The sequence below is a fragment of the Seriola lalandi genome, unplaced genomic scaffold (assembly GCF_002814215.2).
Source record: "Seriola lalandi dorsalis isolate HSWRI2012SDOR001 ecotype SW California unplaced genomic scaffold, Sedor1 jcf7180002054736, whole genome shotgun sequence".
Lineage (NCBI taxonomy): Eukaryota > Metazoa > Chordata > Actinopteri > Carangiformes > Carangidae > Seriola > Seriola lalandi.
The window spans coordinates 2,150,773-2,177,036 of NW_019525289.1; the positions used below are offsets into that span (position 1 = coordinate 2,150,773).

The following is a 26,264-nucleotide window of genomic DNA, read 5'->3' on the forward strand; positions in this document are numbered from 1 at the left end:
GGACACTGTGATGACTTTCTTGTTTTTATGAATTGACCGGTTTTGACCTGTTGAACAGTCACCCAGAACGCCGGGTTATTTGTGTTTCAGGGTTTCCAGTGGCTTCATTTAATAAGATAATTTCACAGCAATTACAAGCTTCCAACGCAGAAATGTAATGTCATTACACGCTTGCTCGGTGACAAGTGACTTGCTCTTGGTGTGGATGGAGAGTGCTGATTTTTTTCGGGCCGTATACAGTGGGAATCACGGTTCCATGTGGAGAGAAACACAAAGACTCCTCCCGCTCTCTTTTCTCTTTAAACGGCTTGTCATGATAAGCATGAAATTACAGTTATGTGGCGATGCTGCAAACACTATTTCAATCTCCTACATGAGCCAACAGCAACGTTCCTACTATCTGCTTCTTCTTCTCTTGACATCCAATACACAAAGCAATTACAGATACAGTCACGTACTACACACCCTGTAAACAAGCCTGTGCACAGCTGGGGAGTCATTTGACATGGAAGCCAGTGCCTCCTCTCAGTCACATTGGGACGCAGATTACATCAACAAAGTTCAGTGATCGGTGCTTTCTGTCAAATTCCTTCAGTTTGAGTTCGAATATTTCAGGGTCAGGCAATTTTCATCTGTTTTGTTTGGAATATCACACATTTCAGAGATGCACCAGAAACTTTTTTGTTATTATAAAAGCACAATGAAAGTCTGGATGCAACAAAGGAGAGAATCCCATCTCTCTAAAGTGAAATTTGGTTTATGTATTAAGTGCAATTGATTTCTCTGCGATGATCTGACTGAATCTGACGGTGTATACACGCTGTGCCCTCAGCAAATGGGGCTGTTGTTGTTCTCTTTGTTAATGCAGAGCAGAGGAAAGTAAGCGAACCGAGCTGAACGAATGATCGGGACACCAAAACATCTGAGGAGAAATGTGTAGTGTTTCAGACTCAACACCGTACACATAAACACCCATGAAGAAGAGTAAGGATCTTTGCTGCCTAGTGGAGGCCTCACAAATCGACAGAGCAACGTCAATTTATTTTTAGTAACTGTGATTAATTACTCACTGAAAAAATAATCAACTTATTCTTTACCAATTAGTGTGCGGAAAAGGTCATGTGTTACATTGCTTGTTACATTATTTTCACTTCTCGTGTGTACGCTCCGTCAAAGGTGCCTATAACTAACCCCGAATCCTTCACACCCACATGTCTCCTCCTTTTAATTTAAAGGTCCCATGCTGTATTAAGTGAGATGTCCATGTGTTCTTTGATTATAAAGCAGGTCTAGGTTCTATATTAATACTATGAATGTATCAAAGCGCTCAGTCCGCAGCCTGTATTCAGAAACTGAGCCTTAAAACCGCCTAAATGCAGATTCACTGACCTGCTATGACCGGAGCTCCAGAGAGACGCCTGAGAGAGGAGATGTAAAACGACATTCAGATGGTTCTTTTGGTTCCTAAAACCACAGATACTGTGTATCCTCTTATGGAGCAACACTTCAAATAAAACACAGCAAACACACAAACCACCCAGCAGCTATCTTAGCCTCAGCAGCTACACACACAGGATGTGAATACGACGAATTAACAGGAGTCACTTATCTCCTCTTTTGGTAGAAGCTCTCTCCCCTCTCTGTTAGCCCCTGCTCCTAGCTAGCAGATCCAGGATCAGTCCAGAGACCAAGCTGACAGTAACGTGCCAAAGTTGCGGTAAAACAACGAACAAGCCGACCACAAAAACACCAAGTAAGAAAGCGCTCCTGGGATTAGTAACTCTGATATAATTACTGAATTTTAAAAATGTAATCACATTACTATAACGTATCACTAAGTAATGCTTTACTGCCCAATTGGTTGTCATTACATGTTGACTATTGAAAGCCCTAGTACAGAGGTCATTCATAGATGGGCCGCGGTCTAGATCCGGATGCAGACCGCATCCCATCCAGACCTGGACCTATAACAGCTTTTGTAGCCTTTACAGCACTGGTCATGTGATGCTACTCAGCCAGTCAGTGTGAGTCAGGTCAGTGGGTGAGAGACACACACACACACACACACACACACACACACACACACACACACATACACACTTATACACTCTCTCTCTCTCTTTCTCTCTCTCTCACACACACACACACACACACACACACACACACACACACACAGGGGGAAGAAAGAGAGAAAAAGGAGGTGTTATGTTCTTATTACAGCCCTTATTTTTCTTGAAATGATAAAAGAACATATAATTGTCATTAGGGAAGCTATTTATAATCCCTCCAGTCAAGTCCATTTTGCCTCAACTAACAGTAGCCACGACCAGAAGCCACCTTGTCACCAGGCCTCCAGCACCATCTATAAAAGGCAGCAAAAAGCCTCCAGTCTCTCTCAAGGATGTGAAAATGATTTCTGCTGTGCGGAAAAACAAACTGGATCAAGCTCAAACTTGCAGGGTCGTCAGGTGTAAAACCGTGAGCTCTTTCAATGAATGGAAGACTGAATTTCTCTTTTGTTTGAGCGTTTATATCAATGTGAGCTTTTACTCCATAGGGATGGTGTCGATTTTAACCCAGAAAAAACTCCCTCATCCCTAGAAAATCCCCGTGGGGTCTTTTCTTTTCTTCTGTCTTTTCTGATCCGTTCTGTCTGGAGCAGCTTCAGGCATTTCGAACTGACAACATCACAAAAGATGTCTGCAATCTACAACACATCACTTTGGTAAAGAGCTATTCACATTCACAAATATTGAACAGAATCTCTCAGACTGTGATTATAACGCAGAGGAGCTGTTGAACTAAGTGCTGTTTCATTTTCAACCCAAACTATTTTAGGATGAGTAAGCGCCGACTGCCAGGGGCACGCACAGTCATATGAAGTGGACGGCTGGAGATTATGAAGCATGATTACACAGCCGTGACATTCATGCTAATAAAAACAGATTAAAAATAAAATTCACCACATTTTCTGAGGCCCAAGAGACCGGAGCATCTGCTATTTAGTTCATCTATGATTAGACTGACTCGTCTCTACTGATAAATTGGAGACGAAATATCCATTTTCAGTTCCTGCGTCTGCCTGTTACTTAACCAGAGGCATCAGCGAGCCATTCAAGGGATAACATCTGTGGTTTTGTTTGGTTTGTGTCACTTTTCTAGGTTGACGTCCAGTTTCTTTCCACTGATTCTGGTCCAGAATGAAAAATAATTTCCTCAGACACGACGCTCAGATCAGAAGATTGGCATTTAGTCACAGTTTCTCCGTCTTATCCATATTACAGGAGCTGCTCATCTGACAACCACAATATGTAACCAATGTCAGCAAAATAATGTCACCTTACAGACTCACATCCAAGTCTCTTTTTATATCTGTCGTCTCAACAGAAGTCTATTTAGAGCCTGATGTGACACTATGAAAAGAGTTGTGCATTAATAAAAGTACTCTAATTTCATGCTGGATGTGTATCAGAGCGGCTGCTTGAAGTGCACACTGGAGTGTAAAGACATGGCGCCTGTGTTGTACTGAAATTAAAGGTCACCTGTGGAGTTTTTGACCATGAGTTGTCCCTTTGAGTAATGTTTTGATTAGTAGGTAAGGGATCCACACTGTGCTATTTCCTGCACTAATATGAGCATGTGGCTTACCAGCACAAGGGAGATAGGACAAACATTTCTGCTGACTGCAGCTGCAAACACGTCATGTGTACTGGATGTTGGTGTAAAGTTTGTCTACAAAACTAAAAGGGCTCTAATACATGCCTTATTTATTTTTATAAGATTTTGTCCCAGGGTCCCCCATCTGATAAGACTGTTGCTTATATATGTTTTATTACAGAAAGTTTTTGATATCCATGAATAAAATAGTCATATATTCCTACTTATGGATGGAATTATAGTGAAAATAAATGATTCCGCTGTATGCTGTTAACTGCCAAGAACCCCCTCATGGATCCGTGGGTGTCCCCGGACCCCACTTTGAGAACCACGGATTTAAATGACTTTTTTTGCAGGACACAAGTTTATTTTGACACTAACATCCTCAGGCTGTGTGGGGAATGGTTTGATCAGATCTGGTTGACAGTGCCCTGGCAACTCAAGCAAACAATCCAACAACTGCCATCAGATTTTAATTAAAACACTGCAAAATTCTGTTGCACAGAAAAACACAAACAGAGAAATCTCTCATGTGTAAGAACCAAAATGGTTCTAACTTTGGCAGAATATATTATGTTCATCTTGAATCATTGACCCACTGCTCATGGGAAGCTGATTGGGAAGCTCGTTAAATATGTTTTTAGGTTTTCAGAGCCGTTAAGTTTTTGGAATGCAAACAAATAAATCCTAGTATACGGCTGGACTGTGTGTGTGGCCAATGTGCGAAGTCAAGACGTATTTAAAAAACATCTGCAGAACCGCTATAAACAACCACTTTTCAATGGAAAGTATCTAAAGCACTGCCGGAATAGTCGCTAAATATCACTAAATGACCTAATACGCTAATTATAATATTAATGACATCATCATGTCGTGTTTTCATCCACATACAGAGTCCTGCATCACCCTGTTGGGGCTAATTTTGCTATAATGACCTGCTTCTTGTACATTATCCTTCTTATTACATGGTTACTTACTAAATAAATCAATAAGTTAGTAGTCTGTTAGACTCTACAGCTGGAACTGCGTCCATGGCAACGCACAATGTATGCTTAAGATTGGTCTACTTAGTGTTATAATTCACATTAGAATGAATATTTCCATTGATGGTGAAGCGAAACAATGTGAATGAGACTTCTTTGGGAATATTGATGTTGATGAATTTGTCCTCATTCATCTCTGTGTTTTCTTCTTGCTGGGGCTTTGCAGTTGGAAAAACAATCGTACTAATGTTACAACTGGTAACAGTATTACTATTATCACTATCAGGGTTATTCTGTAGAAATAAGCAACTAGCGCTCAGCAGATCTGCTGCCGCTGCCTGGACTGGAGGACAGGATCTGGCTCCACTGATTCCCTTTCTGTAATGGTTGGAGCCCAGTAGCTGCCCTCACATCTGTCCCCAGTCACAGACACTATCTCCCAACTCAAGACCAGCCTGAGAGAGGAGGTGGACAGCTGTGCTCTTCACAAGCTGTGATTGGGGTACCTCCTTGAAAGCCCAGCTGCCTGGCTGATTTGGGGTAACATTTGCCCAAGGAAATCATGCCCCTTGGGCTCACCAGCGTATCACACATATTGTCTGTTAAGAAGCTGTTGGTCGTTTTTTTAGGAGGACAAAGGGCTAAAAAACTGGCAACAGGGCAGTTCGGACTGGCAGCTTCCATCTGGCTGACAAAACTGCTGCTGAGTCTAGAGTGGACACAGATATGGGTGTGCCTCTCGCTTGCGGGGAAGTACTGGCGACTCTCTTCTATAGAAAGAAGCTAAGGTCCAAAAAGTAGCTAGCTAAAAATGAAAAGTGCTGTGGATCCCCTGCTGATGTAGCAGAAAATATTCACGCCAAATCATTTTTAAAAAACAACAGCCAATGGGAAAAGTCCAATACTTGGCCGACCAATGATGTAACTCACTTCTAAAGGTTAAAAACAGTTAAATGATTTTATGCATTTGGGAAAGAACATAGTGCAGGAATGAATCAGCAGTCACAGGGATAAAGGAAATGCCCACACTACCAGAGAGCAAGAGAAGGTGTCTCACCGATGAAAACACACACATCCACTTCCACACAAACACAAACTCGAGGGCATACGCCTGCTATGAAGGAGCAGCCGGCTGGGAGGCAGAGACCCAGGTCACACAGGCCCAGGTGGCGGTGCTGTAAAGTGACAGTGTGATTTAAGTCCTGTGTCATGGTATGGTCTGTTATCTAGCAGCGCTAACAGGGCCACTCCGATACGGCCCGACAGCCAAACGACTGCAGCTCAGGCGGTGGTGCTGATAACAGAGAGGTTGAAGCCTGTGCAACTTCCAGCTGCAGTGCGCAATTACACGACTCATATGTTTTAAGCAGCTGTCAAATACATTTACATCCAGGGTTTCTGTTATTGATTTGACTTTTTTTTCTGCAGATTTCTTTGAGGTTATTTTCTCCTATTTTCAGGCCAGCTCACTGAAGAGGAAGACGGGACTGATGGGGAGGCAGACAAAGGCGACAAGGGACAAGTTTGAATTTGATTTGACTCCAGGATGTTACACATTAGACAGCTGAGGAAACAAGATACACCTTTCTCTTTGTTTGGAAATACATAAACACAGATGTTTCACCCTGCCAGCAAACAAAGACAATTCTCCGGCAGAAGCCTGTTGATGGAAAGATTCTCAGTATATTGTGTTTTCAGTAATTGGATGTTCAAAATATAAGAGCGGAGCTCTTACAAATGTATCTCAGTGCACATTACACATCCAAATTTTCACAGTACGCTGGTTTGCAGTTTACATACACAAAACCAATGTACTTTACTGTTTTGTTCTTTGGGGAAATTATCTAAAAATCTTCCCAAGGGGCGTCATTTTCTCTGTGACTTTGGAATAACACTCAACACAGAGAACACTTTTTTTTCCCCCTACAGATTCATAATACTGGTTCGTGTGTGTTCTGAGGTGTTACTGGAGCCGTCTTTCATCACTGCAATCCATTTAAATTTTCTTCCAGCTGTGAGAAACTCCTCGATTTCCTTTTAGAAATACATTGTGTAACAACAGTCATCGACTGTGTCTCAATTCCATACTAAATGCCAATTTTCAGTCATGTTTTATGATTTTGTTTACACACAATATGTCAGGATGCATACTATGAAATGACTGATGTTTCATCATGAGACAGCGGCTGAAAAATCTTGGAAAACAGTTTCTTCTAGGTCTTGGTCAGTTAGTTCTTCTTGGTCTTGGTCTGTATCTGTGGTTCTGCTCTTGACTTGGTCGTTCCCCTTTTTGACCTATTGTGGTGGTCGTTACTGTAGCTCCACTTAGATCATCATTACCCCTCCAGCTCTGGGCCTCCTTAAAGTTTCATATCCACGCCCCTGTCCAGAAATGACTGAGCTTCCTGACAGACCCCTTTGACTGACTGATTTGGTTTTAAATTACTGACTGAGAGCGAGTTACTCGGTCGACTGGTGAGTCAGTCAGCCGGCGCTGTGTTTCGCCTGATCTGCATAGTTGACGCTCCGGTGTTGCGTCGTGCAGGCGGCTCACGGCAACCTGGATAATTAGAGCTGTGTTCGATCACTGTACCATCTCCAGCAAGCTGATGATTATCCCTAGCACCAAGCTGAAAGCGTTGACAGTAAACCCATGAACACGAAAACACACACACACACACACACACACACACACACACACACACACGACAGGGTAAATGCAAATGAGCTGCTCCAAGTGATTGTATTTTAAAAGAGTGTTTTGTTGTTGTGTACTTTTAGACGTTAATACATGTATCCAGCAGAGAAAACGATCTGGCTGTTTATTGAGTGTTATATTGCTGGTTTATTTCTGGAGTGATGTCATACTGCATGAGCTCAATATAATGACTGTTACTCCCTTCCCTCCCTCTGATTACATTATAATATGCAGTGTTACTGCTGTCTTTCAGGCTGATTTAAAAGCTGCAACCAGGTTTCAGGCGAGCACATATAGTCACGGACAGGCGGAGACAGAGACGTATAGAAAATCCTCTCAGCGCTCGTCACATATTCATTAGATCCGGTTCATTGTTACACCCCGAGTTTGGTCTCTGTTACCAATCAGTAATGACTGAAGCGCTGCATCACACCCAGGAGCATTATGTCCTGTAATGAGATTCTTCTCCCCGAGCATCCCTCCCTAATCCCATGTCTCTATCCAGCGCTTTGCAGACCTTCGGAAAAGCTGAGTCAAGCTGAACATGCACACTCTACATGAAATTCAGTGTTAACCCTGCCATCCTGAAAAAGAGCAAGACAATGGTGCTGAAATGGAATGGATGCTGTGCCTATTACCGAACATGTTAATCCTCTTAAGAAGTTAAAAGAGGTCTTGATGACATGTGGGAGAGACAGGGGTGTGGGGCTCTGTGGAAGTGAGTGGGGGCCAGTCTGAGAAATGAGGTTTGTCCCGAACAATAGTGGGCCTTGGAGCCTGGTTTTCTTAGTCATTAACCTGTGATTCTCTTTGGGGAATAGGGTCTGTCTTTAAATTATCGGGTGCAATTGTTGCGTATCTTCTGCCAAATGCTAAACATGGATGATAAATTTCACCTATCCTCTGCAGACCTTCCAGGTTACCCGTCACTGATCTGCAGCTTGAACAATTTCTCCATTTTTGCACTTTCAGAATCTGCCAAGACACAGTTGGATAAGTTGTGAGACCAGCTGCTACTAGAGTGTTTAGAAAGTCTGCCAGAATAATGCTACCTCATTAACCAGATTTCCCCAGACCAGCATTTGGCTGATGTCTATAACCCAGACAACACATACTTCTGAGGATCCCCATAAAAGCTTCTTTTGAGAAAACTGTCTCCGGGGCCGTGTAGATCCTCTTCAGAGGGGAAAGTTGAGTAACTCACTTTGATTACGCCTCATGAAAGGGAGGATGTGAGACAAGGAAAGCGCCGAGCATTGAGCAGACCATCAGCATCGATAAGGTCGATATTATAGCGGCGAACGGAACAGTGAATGTCAAAGCACTGAGAGGTAAATTTGTCAGAGTGATACATTGGAGCGTCTGCTGTGGAATGCAGCGACGCTGTGCCAAAAAAAAAAAAGGATCAACAAATACAGAAGACTGAGCCCTGACTCACCTGTCTTTCCCCGTCTCCTTCTTGAAAACCATGTCGCAGTAGTTCATCCTGTCTTCAGTGGTGACGTAGATGCGTGCGTGAGGGTAGTTCTCTGCAGCCTGTCGCAGCATGTTGTACACGATCCCCTTCCCGTCCTTCCTCATGTTTCGTAGCGGCCCCCACACCACGTAGATGGTGTCATTGCCCTGCCCGAAGAAGTACTGGGGCTTCTGCAGCAGCAGGGGGACGCTGGTGTGGGAGACGACCCTCAACGTGGTTCGTTGGCCCACGTCATGCTCAAACCCCCGAGATGGCGCGTTGTTCATCCGCCAGATGCAGGGAGAACGATCGATCTGCGGGCCGGCAGCCTGCCCCAACATCTGGCCGGAGCTGGACACAATGCTGCAGAGCTCACAGTGCAGCTTCAGGGGCTGGAGGAGAGGAGGCAATTCAGTTACAATAATACAAATCTTTATCAGTCGCTGTATATTAAGTCTTTTCATTTTGTTTCTATGGTTTTGGCATTCTGCACTGTAAAGGTTAGAGGTCAGGGTGAGCAACAACAACAGCGACAAGGCATCACAAGTCAAAGTCAACTAAGACAAGACCAAGTTACAAGTCAGTAGAGACAACTCTGAGTCAGGCCCCCAGTGTGTCATTGTAGAGATTCACTATTCAATTTACAAAATTAACAAAGAAAGCAAAACTCAACACAATGGAAACAAGTCCAGGTCAAAGCTAAGGTCATTTGTGACCAGCCAAATTCAGGGTTTAAGTCAACGTCAATCCAGGCAAGTCACAGTAAAGTCTGAAGTAATTCACGACAAGTCCGAGTCAAGTCTCAAGTCAAAGTCAAGCAAGACTAATCCAGGTCAAGTCTCAAATAATTTGAGGTAAGTCTTAGTTAAGTCTCTATGAGAGTTAGTCTTACACCTCAAATTAACACAGAAGTCCAAGTCAATTTATACATGTTCAGGTCAAGTCTCAAGTAATTTAAAATGTCAAGGTTAAGTCTCAAGTCCTTATTTTTTCTTTAGTATGACTCGAGTCCAGTCTCAAGGCTACAGCCGTGGTTAATGAGACAAAAAGTCATCTTTAACCTTTATCAACCTCTATCAGTAACAGAGGGAACATCAGTAGGTCTGTGGTGCAGCTCACACAACAGAGGCACAGAAAAAAATTGATAATCAGAGGAAATATATCACCGTGTAAAAGTATGTTCATCATTTACTTTTAAAGCTTCCAGAGCAAGGCTTTTTAGCCTGCTTGTATGTGCTTGTATAGACAGGTAGCAACATCCTCCATCACTGAGAAGCTAAAAATGCAAGAAGTCTGGAAAAATTGTAAAAGACGACAACATTTACAAGAATTTAAAATCTGAAATCTTAGCTACTGTCCATTCCTTCAACTCCTGCAGATTTTATGTCCAATTTGTGTTTAGCAACAGAGAAAAACCTTCATTATTTTTCTTATTTATTACAAAAAAAGAGATAAAAATTCTTCTAAAATGAATTCATTAACAATTATTTTTCCCATTAAGACTTTGACTGCTGAATTCACCTGGAGGCAAGTGTGTTTGGTTCTTGTCTTCTAATTTAACTTCCATTTTAATTTAATCAATATTTTTTTCTTAAAACGAAATGCCGACCTCCGAGTGTACTTTTCTTCTAAAACATACTGCCTCTCATGTTGTTTTATTTTTTATCTTATGATGATATATTTTATGTGTGTGCAATAAGATTGAAGTGAGGTTTTGGCAAGCTTGTTGTGTGATCAGAACATAAAGTAAAATGCATTTGGATATTACGTATAAAAATAAAATTCATCGGGGTTTTACAGCCCTGTATAACTTTCTTTTATGTCCTGAGATTAATGTCATTGTGCCCAGAACTAACGTTGATTAAGTTAATTGAATGTGGGACTTCAGAGTTCCGGCAGAGACTTACTGCGACAATGCAGAGCAGAGAAGCAAGGAAGTTGCGTCATTTATCTTACTGTATATTTTTTTGTATTTCTTATTATACTTTACTGGAAAAAGGGGATTTGTAATGAATCTTGAATAATTGCTCTTAGCTGCGCTTTGCCAAGGGAGGAAAAAAGCCTTCTCTGAATCTGAAATGAGAGATTTACCTAATTGAAGCTAATATGCTCGGTTTGTTTTGATGAGATTAAACTTACTTACGTGAATGAATGCAAGGAAAAGTTCGAAAAGAGAAAGCATTGTGTCATGACTAAGCCCCGTTTGATCATTTGCTTTATGGAGAGTAAGTGTGATGTCATTGGTTTGAATATAAATTGCATTTGTGTTGCAGTGTTTTTAGGCAGAGAATGTGAAACTCTTCTGTTTTTAGTGTTTCTGCAAACAGAATCCCACAAGACAATCCAGTAAATTCGATTACAACTGCTTGGCTTATCAGCACTCATATGACTCATTGTTATACAGACAGAAGACGCAGAAGATCAACTGCCTAGAGAGGAAGCAGTACAAAAACAGAACTCTTCGGTGAATTACTCCTACAGAGCTACCTGCTATTGGCTTTTCTCCCATGAATGGATTTAATCATGGGTCAAGAAATGATCCCTGGACCTAGGCTGGTAGCTCTCCATTTACTGGGTGGTTGAGACACACATCACAGCAGCCTCGAGCTGTCAGCAGCTCGTCCATCATCACCCGCTCCCCCTCAGCCCATCTCATAACTCCATCACGCCTCTCAGCACACACAGATTGGCCGGGCTCTGTTGAAAACGCCGGCTGGCTAACTGCATGTGAGACACATGGGTGCAGTGTGACTGGAAAATCCACCGCTGAGGAGCCTCAGAGCCTCAAAGCGTCAGAGCTTCAGAGCCTCAAAGCTTCAGAGCTTCAGAGCTTCAGAGCTGCTCAGTGACAAACAATAGAAGAGGGTTCTGTAAACAAACTGTATGAACAAGTGGTGAAAAAAGAAGCAGGAGTATTTTTTCTGTATTAAAAAGGTTCATTGAAAGATAAAAACATGCATCTGCTTAGTTTCAGTGAACATTATTACCTTCCCATTAACACTAATCACATTTACACGCATTAAGGAAGTGTCTAAACGCTCAAATTTATAACTAAAAACCAGAGTAGAGCATTTTTATTTAGCGCATACTGCAGGACTGGCATCCAGCTCCCGACAAATCCATTAATATTACATCCTGTAAATCAATAAAATGTTATAGCCTCTCCCTCCACTCAGCTGTGATTCACGTTTCACTTTCACATTCACGACGGCGCTGTTTCAGTGTGGCATGCCATAATCGGAAACAGAGAGCACTTTTATAATCCCAATAAATTTGGCACTCTGTGATAAGTACAAAATCACACAGCAAAGCCTCAGATTTTAATGCATGAGTGTGCTAAAAATAAAGTGGGTTATTTAAAAAAAAGCAGGGCTTAATTCTGGGGACACGGTCTTCATTAAATTATACCACTGGGATGTGAACTTAACCTTGACGTTCATTAAAACGCTCTAAACACGATTAATTAATAAGCAATAATTATTACGTTAACACGCCAAGTTCCCAGTGTAAGATGCCTCCCTGGGACTCAAAAGTCTTTTCGTGTTTAAAAATTCATCGATTAGCTGCATCCGTCTGCATGGTGAAAAGTGATTCATTCCAAATGCTCCTCATGGGGCACACACATTTCACTAAACAAGAAAAATGCAGTTCATGTGTGAAATGTCATTTCGGAAAAAACAAATCGGAAAAAAATAAAAAATTATTTCAACTGACTGAGCTGAGGTTTAGCCATGCTAGTCACATGCCTCTGGGGATGGCTGGTCAGGTATCATCACAGAGATTAGATGTGTAGCTGACTGACAAAGCTAACGATAGCTTGCTCATATAGCACCCATTCATGTGGGGTAAATATGATGGACATATATCTGACCTGACACTTGATGAAAACTCTGTTTAATAGATACAAGAGGGCAATTAAATTAAACTAAATGTCAGTTTTGGATCCAAAATGTCCCATTAAACCAAACTAACCTAACTCTGAAACACACATATTTCCATTTATGCATGCATAAATAAAACAAAGTTGCATTTTCATTCTCAAGTTAGTTTAATACAAGCACTGGCCCCCCCTGCATTAAGGCTTGTTTGTTTATTGGAAGTTCTGCTGCAGCTCCTGATGCTGCAGTGATTTCCTGTTTACACTGTTTAATGCTTTTGATCAGAGGGCATCTACAGATGTTTCCTTGCTAATGATTTACACATCACTGAAGCCTTTACTAGCTGAGAAACTCCTCGAGTTTTAATGGTGCAACTAGCTGGTAGCTAATTAGCTCATTGGAACTTAGGGAGGACTGTACACAAAAACTTTATAATGGATCTACTAACAGCTGGACATGGTCCAAGAAGTAGAAGCACTTTCCTCCATGTTGGTTATTGTGCACATTTCAAAGGGCCTGTAAGTTTTCAGGTCTAAATGAAAATATTGAGTTTCTGTCTCCGTCTGTGATAGACCAGAGGCATGAATGTAAAGTGCCACAAGACAAATGTTTTCTATTTCTCCTGAAAAGCAGAGCGGGAACAATTTATCACACCTGGAGACAGACTCAATCAAATGAGGAAAATAAGGCAGACCATTCCCATGCTGCCGGGTTATGCATTATACATGCTTGCCAGAGGTTTATAACACCTCAAATGACACCTCGCTGCGGATCAGGTAAGATTGCCTCACTGTCCGGGAGAAATATTACTGCTTCTTAAGGTGTTGCTGTGTGCTTAACAAAGGCTGACAGCTCACACAGCAGGATTTCACTCCGGACTTAATCACTTACGGCACCCTGTATGAGAGAATCACCTTGACCAGACTTCCACAATTCTGTGCATCCTTTGTCAGAGATTTCAGGAGCGTGCAGGAACACTTTTGACACTCACGTTCAGGCCAATCACTGCCCCTTCTGATTCGCTACAGAAAACTCACTGGCGGGGTAATATGAGCTGAAAGGAAGCCTAATTCTGCAGAAACTGCCAGTCTTTCCGTATGATTTGCATAAATATCCATGAGGAGAGGACAGTGATTTAAGCAGGCTTGTCTGGAGGCAGGAGGAGGTGCAGTCGTGGAGACTGGTGTAAGACATGATTGCCTCTGGGCCCATGTTGTGTGGATGAAGCTCTCCGGAGGCAGGGGGATGACACTCAGCATTAATCTGCCAATATCAGCCTGCTGAATATGAGGCATGCACGTCCCATGAAGGACCAACGCATCCGTCGACTCTTCGACTCTAGATGTATCGCAGCCCAAACTCAAAGCGCAATCCTCATTCCCCCGTCAGCCGGAAACGGTGCACGCATCTCTGCGAGCGGTATGTATGTTTTTCCAGCGTGACTACTCCATTTCCACCAATATGAGCACAATTTCAGTTTTCGCCAGCTGCCTCCCCTAATAACAAATACACAGCTTGGTTTTTACATTTTGATGTGGTGGGAGTTAAAAGGCTTTGATATTTCAATTTCCATAAACTGTGCGGGGAATATACAGCACAGAGCTGTTTGAAGGAAGGATGAAGAATAGGATCACGGACATGGGTGTTTAAAATTACAAAGAAATAATGCACACAAGAGACATCAAACAGGCGTTTTCTGATCCATCACAGAGACCCCTAATAAAATAAATAAAATAAATAAAAAAATCCTCAAGGAGGTGCCGTGCATTTGCATGAGTGCATTTGAATACACCTTCATTATCGTGAGGATGCTGTGTGATGGAAGGTTAATGTTAATGGAGGGTTATAGAATATGAATGCACCATAAAAGAAAAGGTTACCTGTGCATGCTGTAAGTTATAACACACGTGCCGAAATAAGGCAAATGTAAGAAGGTTCATTGTAAAACATTAGACGTTTAATGCTTTCACCGTAAGAGTGAATGATTTCAGCAGGGATGCAGAGCAACATACTGAATATGTGAAAATAAAAGTTTTTACATGAAATGATGTTCATGTTTTTTTTGTGTGGAAGACTAGCGACCACTGTGTGGAAGTTAATGGGGATGCAAAGAAAGAAAGAAAGAAAGAAAGAAAGAAGAATGTTGGCAACATGAAACTTAAAGCTTCCAGGATTTCACCTGTGCTGTTGTAAATGTTCATCAATCAGCTCCTAGTTATTTTCTACCCTACAGATGGAACAACTTCAAACACTTAGAAGTTTCCCTGCAGTTTGCCAAGATCACTGCAACATAACCACCTTGTCCTTTATCATCATTTATCAGCCGTCACATTTATTTTTATCATCTCACTAAAAGGTGTCACACTCACCTCCGAGTTTCAGTCTGCTCCTTAAATCCTTTCCTTCATTCAGCCCCGTTGTTTGTGCATACATGTTGTTACTCTGCTGTCCTTTCAGACCCTGCCACCTCCCACCTGCCCGCCTGCCTTTCCCGCCAGTAGAATCACCTGATCTACGCCTCCTCCCCACTCACCTGCTCTCCATTACCTCATTAGCTCCATAGTTTAAACATACACCGGCCCATTTTCACTTGCTCTCTGCCAGATTGACTTTGTGCCAGTTCTTTCTCTCTGTTCTTTGCCTGCTTGTGCTGAGCCTGATCATGTTTTCGACTTTGTGTGTGTTTTTGGGGGATTTTGCTTCACTCTGACCCTTTGTACTTTGCTTGCCTGCTTGGATTTTGGCATCCTAGTTTTTCTCAAAGTGCAGACTCTGTACTCTTACATCTTCCTCCTGAGTCCTTCTCTTGCGTCACTTTTCTGAGAATCATGACAATTATTTGTAGAACTCTGTAAATATGGTTCTGCTGTAAACAAAAATGGCTTTCTTTCCTTGAGTTTTCTCTGTGGAAATAAAGGTTTCAGACACTCGATCAATCAGCTTAGCTGAATAGAACTGTCCTCAACCAAATAGGTAATGTCCTTGGTACTTTGTTATTTGCACACTAAAGTAAGCGTGACATTACACGCTAAAATGGCATAAGATGTTGTAGATTTTATGTTGTGAAAGTAACTTCACACTAATGTACAGCTCGTTTAAGTCCTTTTGTGTGTGACGGCTCTACTTTGACTCGATTAGCATTTTCAGATTTAACTGAGCAAGACTCTGCCGAGATTAATGAGACTACAAAGCAGCTGATTTCACAGAGCAACATAAAAAAATGACATATGACATATTTCAGTTGAAAAAACAATTTGAAAATAGAGTAGAAACAGAAATATCAAACAAGACATGGTGTGTCTGCCCAGCTGGGCTTGTGCTGTGACTGTGTTTGTGTTTTGCTGACATGTACTTTATGTGTATCTGTACTTAATGTCCCTCACCTCCTGTTTGGGAATGCTGACGTAGCCCAGGTGAGGCTTAAAGGCCTTGTACGGCTGCTTGGAGAACATCCAGTGGCTGCTGAACGTCTGACCGAAAACAGGCTGCAGGAGGAAGTACGGCTTCTCCGAGTAGTTCACCACGACCACGAAGAGCGACACCGCCACGATCAGACTGGTGGCGATAAGAGACTTCTTCTGTGGAGAGGATGGAGAGAGCACTTAATGACAAGTCTGAGAATTTTTTTTATATAATATATAGCCTACAGTATGGCAAATATACACATTTTATATATAAAGCTTATGACATCATTTGTTTCTAAATGTAGTTTAGCATAAATGCATTATCACACTGGGGAAAGCTTCAACGTGCAGTAATGTGAGTTGCATAAACCTTGATGGAAAGATTCGTCACAGAACAAGTAACAACTTCAACTTTCTATACAACTGAGCCAAAGAGGCAGGGCAGCGGGAATATCTGGTGCATCCAACAGTCATTACGCGTGTGAGTCTTTAAGCAAAGTTTAATGCATCGTGAAACTGTGAAATCAAATCTGCAACTTGATTTGATTTTGATGAGGGAAGAAGGGGAAGCCAAGTTCAAGTATTTCAGATAAAAGAAAATGGTATATGGGGCGCCTCAGCGGCTCACCTGGTAGAGCACCTCCCACATGGACTTAGTCCTATCAGCAGAGGCCGTGGGTTTGAATCCGACCCACGGCCATTTGCTGCATGTCATCCCCTCACTCGCTCTCCCTGACCTTCCTCTCTACCTCTGTAAGTAAAGTGTAACAGTAAACTGCTTAAAGTTGCACTGATTATTCACAATGTAAATCAATATAGACGTATAGACATCAGCCGTACATGAAAGAACACATCCTACACATCTTTTTCTGAATATATTATATTTTTCTCAGATTTTGCCAACACTGTACTTCTTGTCAGTAGTCACACTGCGTGTGCACTTGATGCAACTTAACTGAGTAATTGAGAGGCTTCTTTGAAGAGATTTCAGACAGTTGTTTTCTCCTCTAGAGATACAGTTGACGTTTCTGTTCTCTGCCTGTCTGTTCTGAGTCTGATCGTGTGTCTGACTTTGTGACAGTTGGCTTTTTTTGTTCAGATCATTCACTGTTTGGTTCAAGTCTTACATTTGGAGACCGTGATATCATTAACTGTACAGATCACTGGTGCAGATCACTTCCTTCGCCAAATTTGGGTTTTATGTAGATCTTTGTTACATGTGATGCAGAATATAAGAAAATGAAAGCTATTACTTGCAGCATATCTATCTCTGTTATTTTGCAGCATCCAGTGTATACAGTATATACACAGGTATTTATCACTCTTAACAAACCTCCATCCGCATGAAAATGCAGAAAGTTAAATAAAAAAAAAAAGTCTAAGGTAAAAGTGCATCTTACTCAGGTCACTTTGATGTTGTTTGACCAGTGAGACAGAGACGACGGCACTGTCACAGTGAGAAGACATTTCTGGAGTGGCAGAGAAACTTCATAAAATGGAGGGAAGACAGTGTTGAATTCAATCATTTTGTTTTCGACTGAATACAGATGACTCACGGTAACCTCTTCCCTTCACTTCAGATGTGATGAGCATGATAAGATCTCTCTGACGCCCCTTCTCCAGAGATAGTCAATTAGCAGAGATTAACACTTAATCTTTGCTAACTGACACGCAGAATTTCTATTTTTCACTGAATCTGATGTCATTACGCCATCATACTTGAGAAAACTTGAGATGGCACACGGTTGAAAAGTTGCCCCTCACTTTTTTTTTTTAGCTGTGCCAGCAACACGACTTTTGGGATGGCGATTTTGGGTCGGTGAGTTGGTCTACAAGTTGGGTTCCCACTGAAATAACTCAACCACTATTGGATGGATTTCTGCAGACGTTCATGGTCCCCACGGGATGAATGATATTGGTGATGCCCTGACTGTTTATCAAGTTGCACCAGCAGGTTGATGCTTGTGGTTCAGAGCGAAAAACCTTGACTATTAAAGGATGGATGGTCAGGGAATTTGCTAAAGATATTTAAGATCCCCAGAGAAAAAATTGTACTGACTTTGATGATCGTCTGACCTCCTGATGGTGCTAGAGAAAAATCTATATTTTTACTTATTAAAGATCCCATGTTGAAGACAGTGAGATTTTCATGTTTTTCTTATTTTTTATTATAAAGTAGGTCTACACTTTATATTACTGAGAGTAACAAAATAATCAATCCATGGGGAGATGTACCCAGGCCACATTCAGAAACTGTCTTAAAACGAGCCGTCAGCACGTACAGTCACGGCCCTCAGCCGCCCTAACAACCCAGCAAGCCTAACAACATCCTTTTACAGCGACTATAATAACAAGACAACACTAAGTGGTCAATCCGTCGCTGAGCTAGCAAGCTACAAGACAGAAAGATGTCCAGGAGAGCTTCATTGAATGTCAGGAAGCAACAGCTTTCCCAAAGACAATAACATTAGAGATCAGTGGCTGAAGTTTATTTTTTCTGAAATACAAGAGAATGTCTGTTCGGCTCATTTCAGCCGCTGACTGACCATCGCCATTTGTATTTCCCAGTGAGTTTTACCAAGCTACAGTAGTAGGCTACAACCCATTCCCTATGGTTGGCCTGGTTGTGCATGACTCAGGAAACAGTCAGCCAATCAGAAGAGAGGCTCAGAGACTGACACAAAACGCCATGTTCTGACTAACTTAAAACCACAATTATTTCTTCTTATGGCTATCTAAATAAATTTTAGTGTAAAATGAGGAAATGTGGAATATTTAAACATTTATTTGAAGGATTGGCTCAAAACTTGATACAGACATTCGTGGTTCCCAGGTAATGTATAATTTAATAACTTTGGTGATCCCCCAACTTTTCTTGTAGCGCCACCATCAGGTCAAAGTTTTTGTCCAGCACCTTGGTTTTTGATCAAATACCTGCAAAGCTAATGACATTCCCATCAGCCTCAGCTGCTATTTGAGTTTTGTGCTAATTAGCAAATGTTAGCATGCTAACATGCTAGATTAAGATGGTGAACGAAATAAATAAATATTACACCTGCTGACCATCGGCAGGCATCATCATTGTGAGCATGTTGTGCTGATGTTTTGTCTTGCTTTTATCAAGGTGTCTACTGTGCACAAATATAATAATCTACCTTTCTGTTTCAGCATCGCCACTGATAAAGCCACAGCTGAGGCGTCACTGTTCCATACATTGAGAAACAGCAAAATGATCGTCTAGAGGTGAGAGGTATTACGGCCTGGCAGATGGAGCTGAGAGTGATGAATAATGGATAAGAGATGGAGGACAAGGAAAGGTCTACCAGAGGAGAAGCCATTGGCGGGGCAGAGCTGGAGATCAATGCACAGAAGAGAGAAAGAATCAGACAAGAGATGAAAAAAGAATTCTGGTGTGTAACACCATCTCAGAGTCATCACAGAGAGAGGTGATGACAGATTTCAATGGAGTCAGAGACATTTTTTTTTTTTTCTCCAGGAAACTTCAATAACTTGCAGCTAATCTAACAGACAACACCAGTGGGAAACTCTGGATTATTAGGAAGGTGGTATTTCGGAGACTCTTTGAAGTTATCTGATGGTGAGAAGATTGGATGTGGCGCGACATAATGGTGAAGCCCCCACAGCCAAAGTGCCTGCACCACCACGAGCTCTGATCTCCAACATCAAACGTCCCAAGGGAGCAGCCGGAGGCATTCGCTTCTCAGAGACGAGATCAAACATGTGAGGGCGGGGGCGGGGCGGATGAAAAAAAGACGGTGGCCATTTGCTGCCCCGACAAGCCTATCGCATTTTACCAATTGCATGCATGTTACATCACGAATCATTTCATGGCATTACTGTCCATCTTTGATCATAAACAGAGGGGTGTCAACTTTGATCTTGTATGAAACAGCACAAAGGGGACAAATGAGAAATTCTCTATTGCCACTCAATACTTTAAGTATTTTACAAAATAACATCACTTTCTTGAAAGGACATTCAGTCTGTTCTATGCCATTCTAGAAAAAAAAAAACAAATAGCAGGTCATTTTCCGGAAATGTGCTGTAATAGCTAGTCATCAGGACTCCATTATGGAGCATGAAACCAATCCCTTATAAAGCAAGATGGTTCTTGAAGAGGGGGAGAAAAAAAAAAAGAAAAAAAGGAAACAACCCTCGGCTCAGGCTGCAGCGCTTCAACATCCATCTGCTCTCATGAGGACAGAAAATTTCCTTGTCTCCTTCAACCTCAATCTGGCCACAAATCACAGGGGAAATAATGTGTCAAAGTCTGGAGGCGATTGGAGGGCTGTGCGTGGGCATAGCGGGGCGCTGAACCTCCGCAAGCTCGAGTGTGAGGCTCACGACTCCCATCCTCATTTGCTCATCCATCAGGGTGATCACAAGTCGGCCTGTTGAGCCGTCTGACAGAGGACTGAAAGCCTGGATGTTGAGGAAGCGGTACAGTAGTGGAGTAGGGGAAATGGGGACTATCAACACCAGCAGAGAGGCAGCAGAACGGCTATAAAGTTTCAACATTAGAGCTTTCAGTCAATGTTAAAACATTTTGCTTGAGGAATATGACTCTATATGCAGCTGCAACGACCTTGTTTGTGACCATCAAATCAGACAATGATGGCCATTAACTGCAGCGCCACTTATGGTTGTAGCCCGGGGACGTTTCATTTAACACACCAAGACCAAAAAGCTTTGTGGGGGCTATTTTTAAAAGGTGCTAAAACCTCCTCTGAGCAGGTATTGATCTCAGTTCGCAGACACAGTGTGTGGGATCATTGGGACCCGGGACACGAGGGAGCCATAATTTTCCCCCAGTCTCTCCTGCAGTGAGCTTGTGTGACCAGATTACATATAGGAGGAAAAACTAGCAGAAAGTTATTGATGGCCACCTCGTCCATTTGTGGCAATGACCTAATTGAGAAATCTGAAATTGAGAAAGCAATAGCCAGTGGTGGAATGTAACTTAATACATTTTCTCTAGTACAAATTTAGGAAACTTGTATTTTCCATTTTATGTTACTTTATTCTTCTATTCCACTGCATTTCAGGGGGAAATAATGTATTTAAATATTGTTATAAGAGAGGTTTTCAAAGTGGGAGGCAGGCCTCACCAGGGGGCTTCCAAAAAGTTTCAGGGGAGGCTCAGTGAATGGAAGGGAAAAAAATATTAAAAGTTATTACATTAGTTATCAAAAGGAGATCACAGAGATTAGCCTACATGTGTGGGATTTGGTTAAAGAGATAGTTCAGAGCAGATTGGTGGAATTTTACTGTTTTTCCCAGAGTCAGAAACTAGTAAAAGCCTTCAGACAGACCTTTTTCATGTATTTGGTTTAGTCTCAAGTTATGACAAATAGCACTATTAGGCTATCTTGGCTCAGTTGTTGAGTGTCTATGGGATCAAATAACATAATCATGATCCCATAGGCACCCAGGAATTGAGCGAAACAAAGCAATTAAACTAAGGTGTGGTGAGAGGTTTATCTGAGCGGAGGCCCACAGCTTTAAAAACCCCTGGGCTAAAAAAATCCATTATATGTACATATTTAATTATAGAATGTAAATTCCCCCCAGGCTTTAAATATAGAGAATATACAGAGAACCGTGGCTGCAACAAGCAATTACTTTCAATATTAATTCACTAGTTGAGCATTTTCTTTATGGTCGACAAAAGTTCAGAGGACTGTGAAGAGAAATATCGTCGTCTGTACGACCAAACAGTTCAAAACCCAAAGTTACACCTTATTGATTATCAAAAATGTTGCTGATCAACTCATCTGTTAATCGATGAATGACTGATGCTACAGGTGACATGACCTCTTCAATAGAAGCAACGGGGGGTGTTTTTACTCAGTACTTTAATACTATTTACTTACGTGACAATTAATTGTAATGTTTTTTTATACTGTGGTAATAGCATGTTTAATATGAGGATATAAAATTCTTCTGCTCATTATTTGGTATCTACAGGGATAATTTGAGAATAAACGTCTTAAGATTAGTTTCTCTATCAATCACTGCAGCAATTCTCCCACTTAATGTACACCAAATAGGCAATAAATTTGTAAATTACAGAATGATCAACAAGTAGCGTCCCATTCACTTGTGTGATGAATGAAAACTCAGAGCAAATTAGCTGTTTATTTCCCCATATATAATGTGCAATCAAAGTTTCACCTCCATCAGGCACTATCTGGGCATGAAGAGAATACAATTTCCCACAAAGACTCCGGCTCCAGCTTAGTAAACAACAGGACCACACTGTAGTTTAATCCAAAAAGCTAATCGCGATGGGTATTGGAATAATGAGAAGCTCAACCTGAAGAAAATGGCTCATGAAAAAACATATCTGGTAACTATTTTCGAGTGCCTCCTGGGCAATGGGCAGAAAAAAAAAACAAACAAAAAAAAAAAACAGAAAATTACATTTGCAATGCAAAAGCGCAACCTCCCTGATACCTGATTCCCGCCACCACGGTCCAGCGAGCAGTTAAAATCCAATTTCAATTAAGGCGTTTGAGAAAATATTTACCAAGTTTTTCTCTCACTCTTCCTCCTCGTCCTCTTTTTAAGCCTTAGCCTCTCCAGGGCAGTAAGAAAGGAGCATAAACAAAGAGCCACTCTTGAGAGTGAGAGAGCGGTCCAGACGTATGACTTCATTCGTGTCACATTTCCAGCAAAGGTCTCACTTCAGAAGTCATCCAAGTACAAGATAACAAACTATTCTTTTCCCTGGAGGAGGAGGAAGGGGGGGGGGCTCTCTGCTGCTGGTAAAACGGTCACGCACAAGTTCCCCCTCCAAATTTCACCCAAAGGAGCTCCGACTGCCACAAGAACTGTGATAGAGAATTAATACAATTTGTAGATGTTATTGCATTTAGATTAGGTTTATGATTAATTCCATTCATGAGCTGTCTTTTGGGTTTTTACTCATCAGATTGGCACATTTTTTGTTTTCTTTCTCTTTCAGTTTCCAGTGGAAGTGAAGAAGTATTCAGATCATTAACTTCATTGTACAAATTTCACTTAGGTAAAAGTACATAAGTATTATGCGCAAAATGTGCTTTAAGTACAAGTTTCATAGCGTTATATACAGCATATTGTGGGATTACTATCACATCTGTGTTAATGTGTGAGCAGCAATTTTGTAGCTGGTGAAGGTGGAGCTGATTTTAACTACTTTTATAAAGTGTCGGGCTGTTGAATCTGCCAATAACTGAGTCCTAAAAACCTTAATTTGCAGTGTGGTAAGAAGACTTCAACTTGATTTCAATTTAAGCCACCACGTGCTGCCAGAACAGCTTCAATGCTCCTTGTGATTGACTCTCCAAGTCTCCTCTTCCAAAAGATATTCCCTCGTGTGCGATTTGATGATGGCGGTGAAGAGCGCTGTCGAACACATTTGTCCAGAATCTCCCATAGGTGTTTAACTGGGTTGAGGTCAGATGACTGTGAAGGTCATAGCATATGATTCACAGCTTTTTCATACTCATCAAACCATCCAGTGAGCCCTCGTGCCCTATGGATGGAAGCGTCATCATCATCGTCCTGGAAGGGAACATTCCCATCAGGATAGAAATGTTTCCTCTGAGGGGACAAGTGGACCCAAACCACGCCAGCAACATGGCCCCCCCCACCCCCCACCCCCCCCAGCATAACAGAGCCAGCGGACCCCCTCACTGTAGGGGTGAAGCATTCAGGCCTGTACCACCCACATGTCAAGAATATGGTGAAGGACGACTCAACTGTCCGTGTCACGTTTTTTCCCCTTTATTCCGTTGCCTCTGGTTTTTGCACCACTGAACTCTCAAATGTGCATTCATCTTTATAATGAGGGGTTTATGCACTGCAACCTTACTATAATACCCCTCTCTATGTCATTGTCGACCGACTGTTCTTGCTGACACAGTCTGATCACGTCCTGCACTGACATTCTCAATCACCCGAGGAAGAGCTGCTCTTCTGTTTTTCCTTACATATCGCGCTAATGCATGAGCATCACGGCCATCGAATGTGCGCTGTTGACCGCGCTGTCCGACCCTATTTATTGAAGCCTCTCCCACAGATCTACATGCGGATGTCACTTCAGTCACTGATGTTGAAACGCTCGTCAGTTGAGCAGACTTTGTGACTGAAGCTCCTGCCACCCGTGCCCCAACAATGAACCCGATTTCAAAGTCACTTAGATCTTTTCCTCTTGATACAAGATCAGAATCAACTGGGCCTGCTCAGCATTCTCATACACGCCACAGAGCATGATTGGATGTTAATTGAACTAACTGTACCATGCAGCGCACAATGCACCGGCGTTCCAATATAACGCACTGAAGGTGTTCTAGCGGCACATGGTGGCCCGACACCTCATTAAGACACTTGACATAGTTTTTTTCCTTTAATTGTCACCCGTCTGTGTGTCTGTATCTTGAAGAAACATTGCTGCAGTAGAATTATGACTTTCATAAGAAAATAAATAAAACTTTGCAGAGAGGGATATTTTTTCAGTGAACAATGTTTTGCTCAGCACATCATCTGTTTTTGTACGAGAAATAATCCGCAAAATGACCAGTAACTACACCTGCCGGATAAATGAAGTGGATAGAAGAGCAGAAGTATAATTTAGCAGAAAAACGGAAATACCTCAAATCAACATTTCACTGTGTTAATGAGCTAAAGCAGAGCTGAACTAATGCGAAGATAAAGCGGGGTAGGAGCATGCTTGTATTCACTCAGAGGCAGAGGGAGGGATGCTGAAGTTGCAGCAGCGTGAATGAACGAGCAGCAGCAAAGTTCATTACTCATGTGGGATGTTTGTAGCCTGCTGATCCCTACTGAGCCCAGCAGAGGGGGCAGTCACCTCACGCAGCGTGTCAGGACGGCACTCAAGATGGGACGAGAGGAGCTCGAACCCACATCTTAAAAAAAAAAAAAAAAAAAAAAGGGATGTAGTTGGAGTTCCTCTGACTAAAGCTCTGCTCTGAAGAAACCCTCCAATCATTCACTCCCAGTTACAGAGCATTAATCAGCCAGACTCCAGCAGCAGGAGGTTTATTTTCTGACATGCAAAGACTGAAAAGTCTTTTCTCTGCAAATACAAACAACCCACCTCATTCATTTACATTTTACTTTGCAGACTGTTTGCCAGCAGTCTGGTTAGGCAATAACATATCCCGCTGTCTCTCACAAAATGGCTTGTTAAACTCGCACGCTGGCAGATCCAAAATGACAAGAGCTGGAATTTTTTCACCTAAATATCAACAGGCAAAAAAGAAAAGGCTTAAAGACAGGTGCCCAGACAGAACCTGAAATCCAGAGATGACTTGTATATTTAAATATACTGACTGAGAGTACAAGCTGCCGACTGCGTGCAGGACATGTCTCAAAAATCACTGGCAGACATTCACACACTGCACATAAGACATCAAGCCAGAGCATGAAACATTATATGCGGTGAGATGATATAATTTCAGCGCTAAAACGACTGGTAACTTCAGTGGTTAATCAATTTGGAAAAAAAAATAATAATCAGGCCTTTAAGTCATTTATCAAGCCAAACATTCACTGGTTCCAGCTTCTCAAATGTGATAATTGCAAACTAAATATCTTTTATTTTGGACAAAACAAGAAGACGTCAGCTTGTGGTTCTGGGAAAGTGTGATTTTTCTTTTTTTTCTGACAATGTAAAGATTAAATGATCAATAAGTTAATGGAACTAGTCAACTGATCAGTCATGAAAACAGAAGTGTTAGTTACAGCCCTAAATAATTTGTCAGCCACTGGAGATTTAGCCATACATAAATCACTGTCATATCGCCACACGTTTTACACAAGTTTATTGGATTTTTATATTGTTATCGCATCTGTGTGATCATGTAGCGATTTGTTGCGGCTTTTAATTTGTTGGGTTAGCCAAAATCCAAAACGTTTCTGAATTGCTCCGAAAGAAATCTAGAACACACTCTACATCTTACAGCTCCATAACAGTCGGGCAAACTCCATCTGCTGTTGAAGATCACAGAGATATGCTCAAAAGCTCCAGAACAGCCAATGAGTGGACCTTACAGTGAGTTAAGTTTCCCAGAGACTGTATTAGATCACAATATATATCTATATTGTAATATTACATATAAAGTGATATATACGAATTTACTCTTATCGCTCACTGCTACATTC

At 41.8% G+C, this 26,264-nt stretch overlaps 1 protein-coding gene across 1 annotated transcript in view; it reads right to left on the reverse strand.

Annotated features, from left to right (window-relative positions):
* Positions 1-26,264, reverse strand: part of st6galnac3 (ST6 (alpha-N-acetyl-neuraminyl-2,3-beta-galactosyl-1,3)-N-acetylgalactosaminide alpha-2,6-sialyltransferase 3) — a 79,870-nt gene that overhangs the window by 35,330 nt on the left and 18,276 nt on the right. Inside the window, exons 2-3 of the mRNA XM_023424423.2 lie at positions 16,056-16,250; positions 8,777-9,186 (exon numbers count right to left, since the gene is read on the reverse strand). Coding sequence (XP_023280191.1) covers positions 8,777-9,186; positions 16,056-16,250 — 605 coding nt within the window. The remainder of the gene's footprint in view (positions 1-8,776; positions 9,187-16,055; positions 16,251-26,264) is intronic.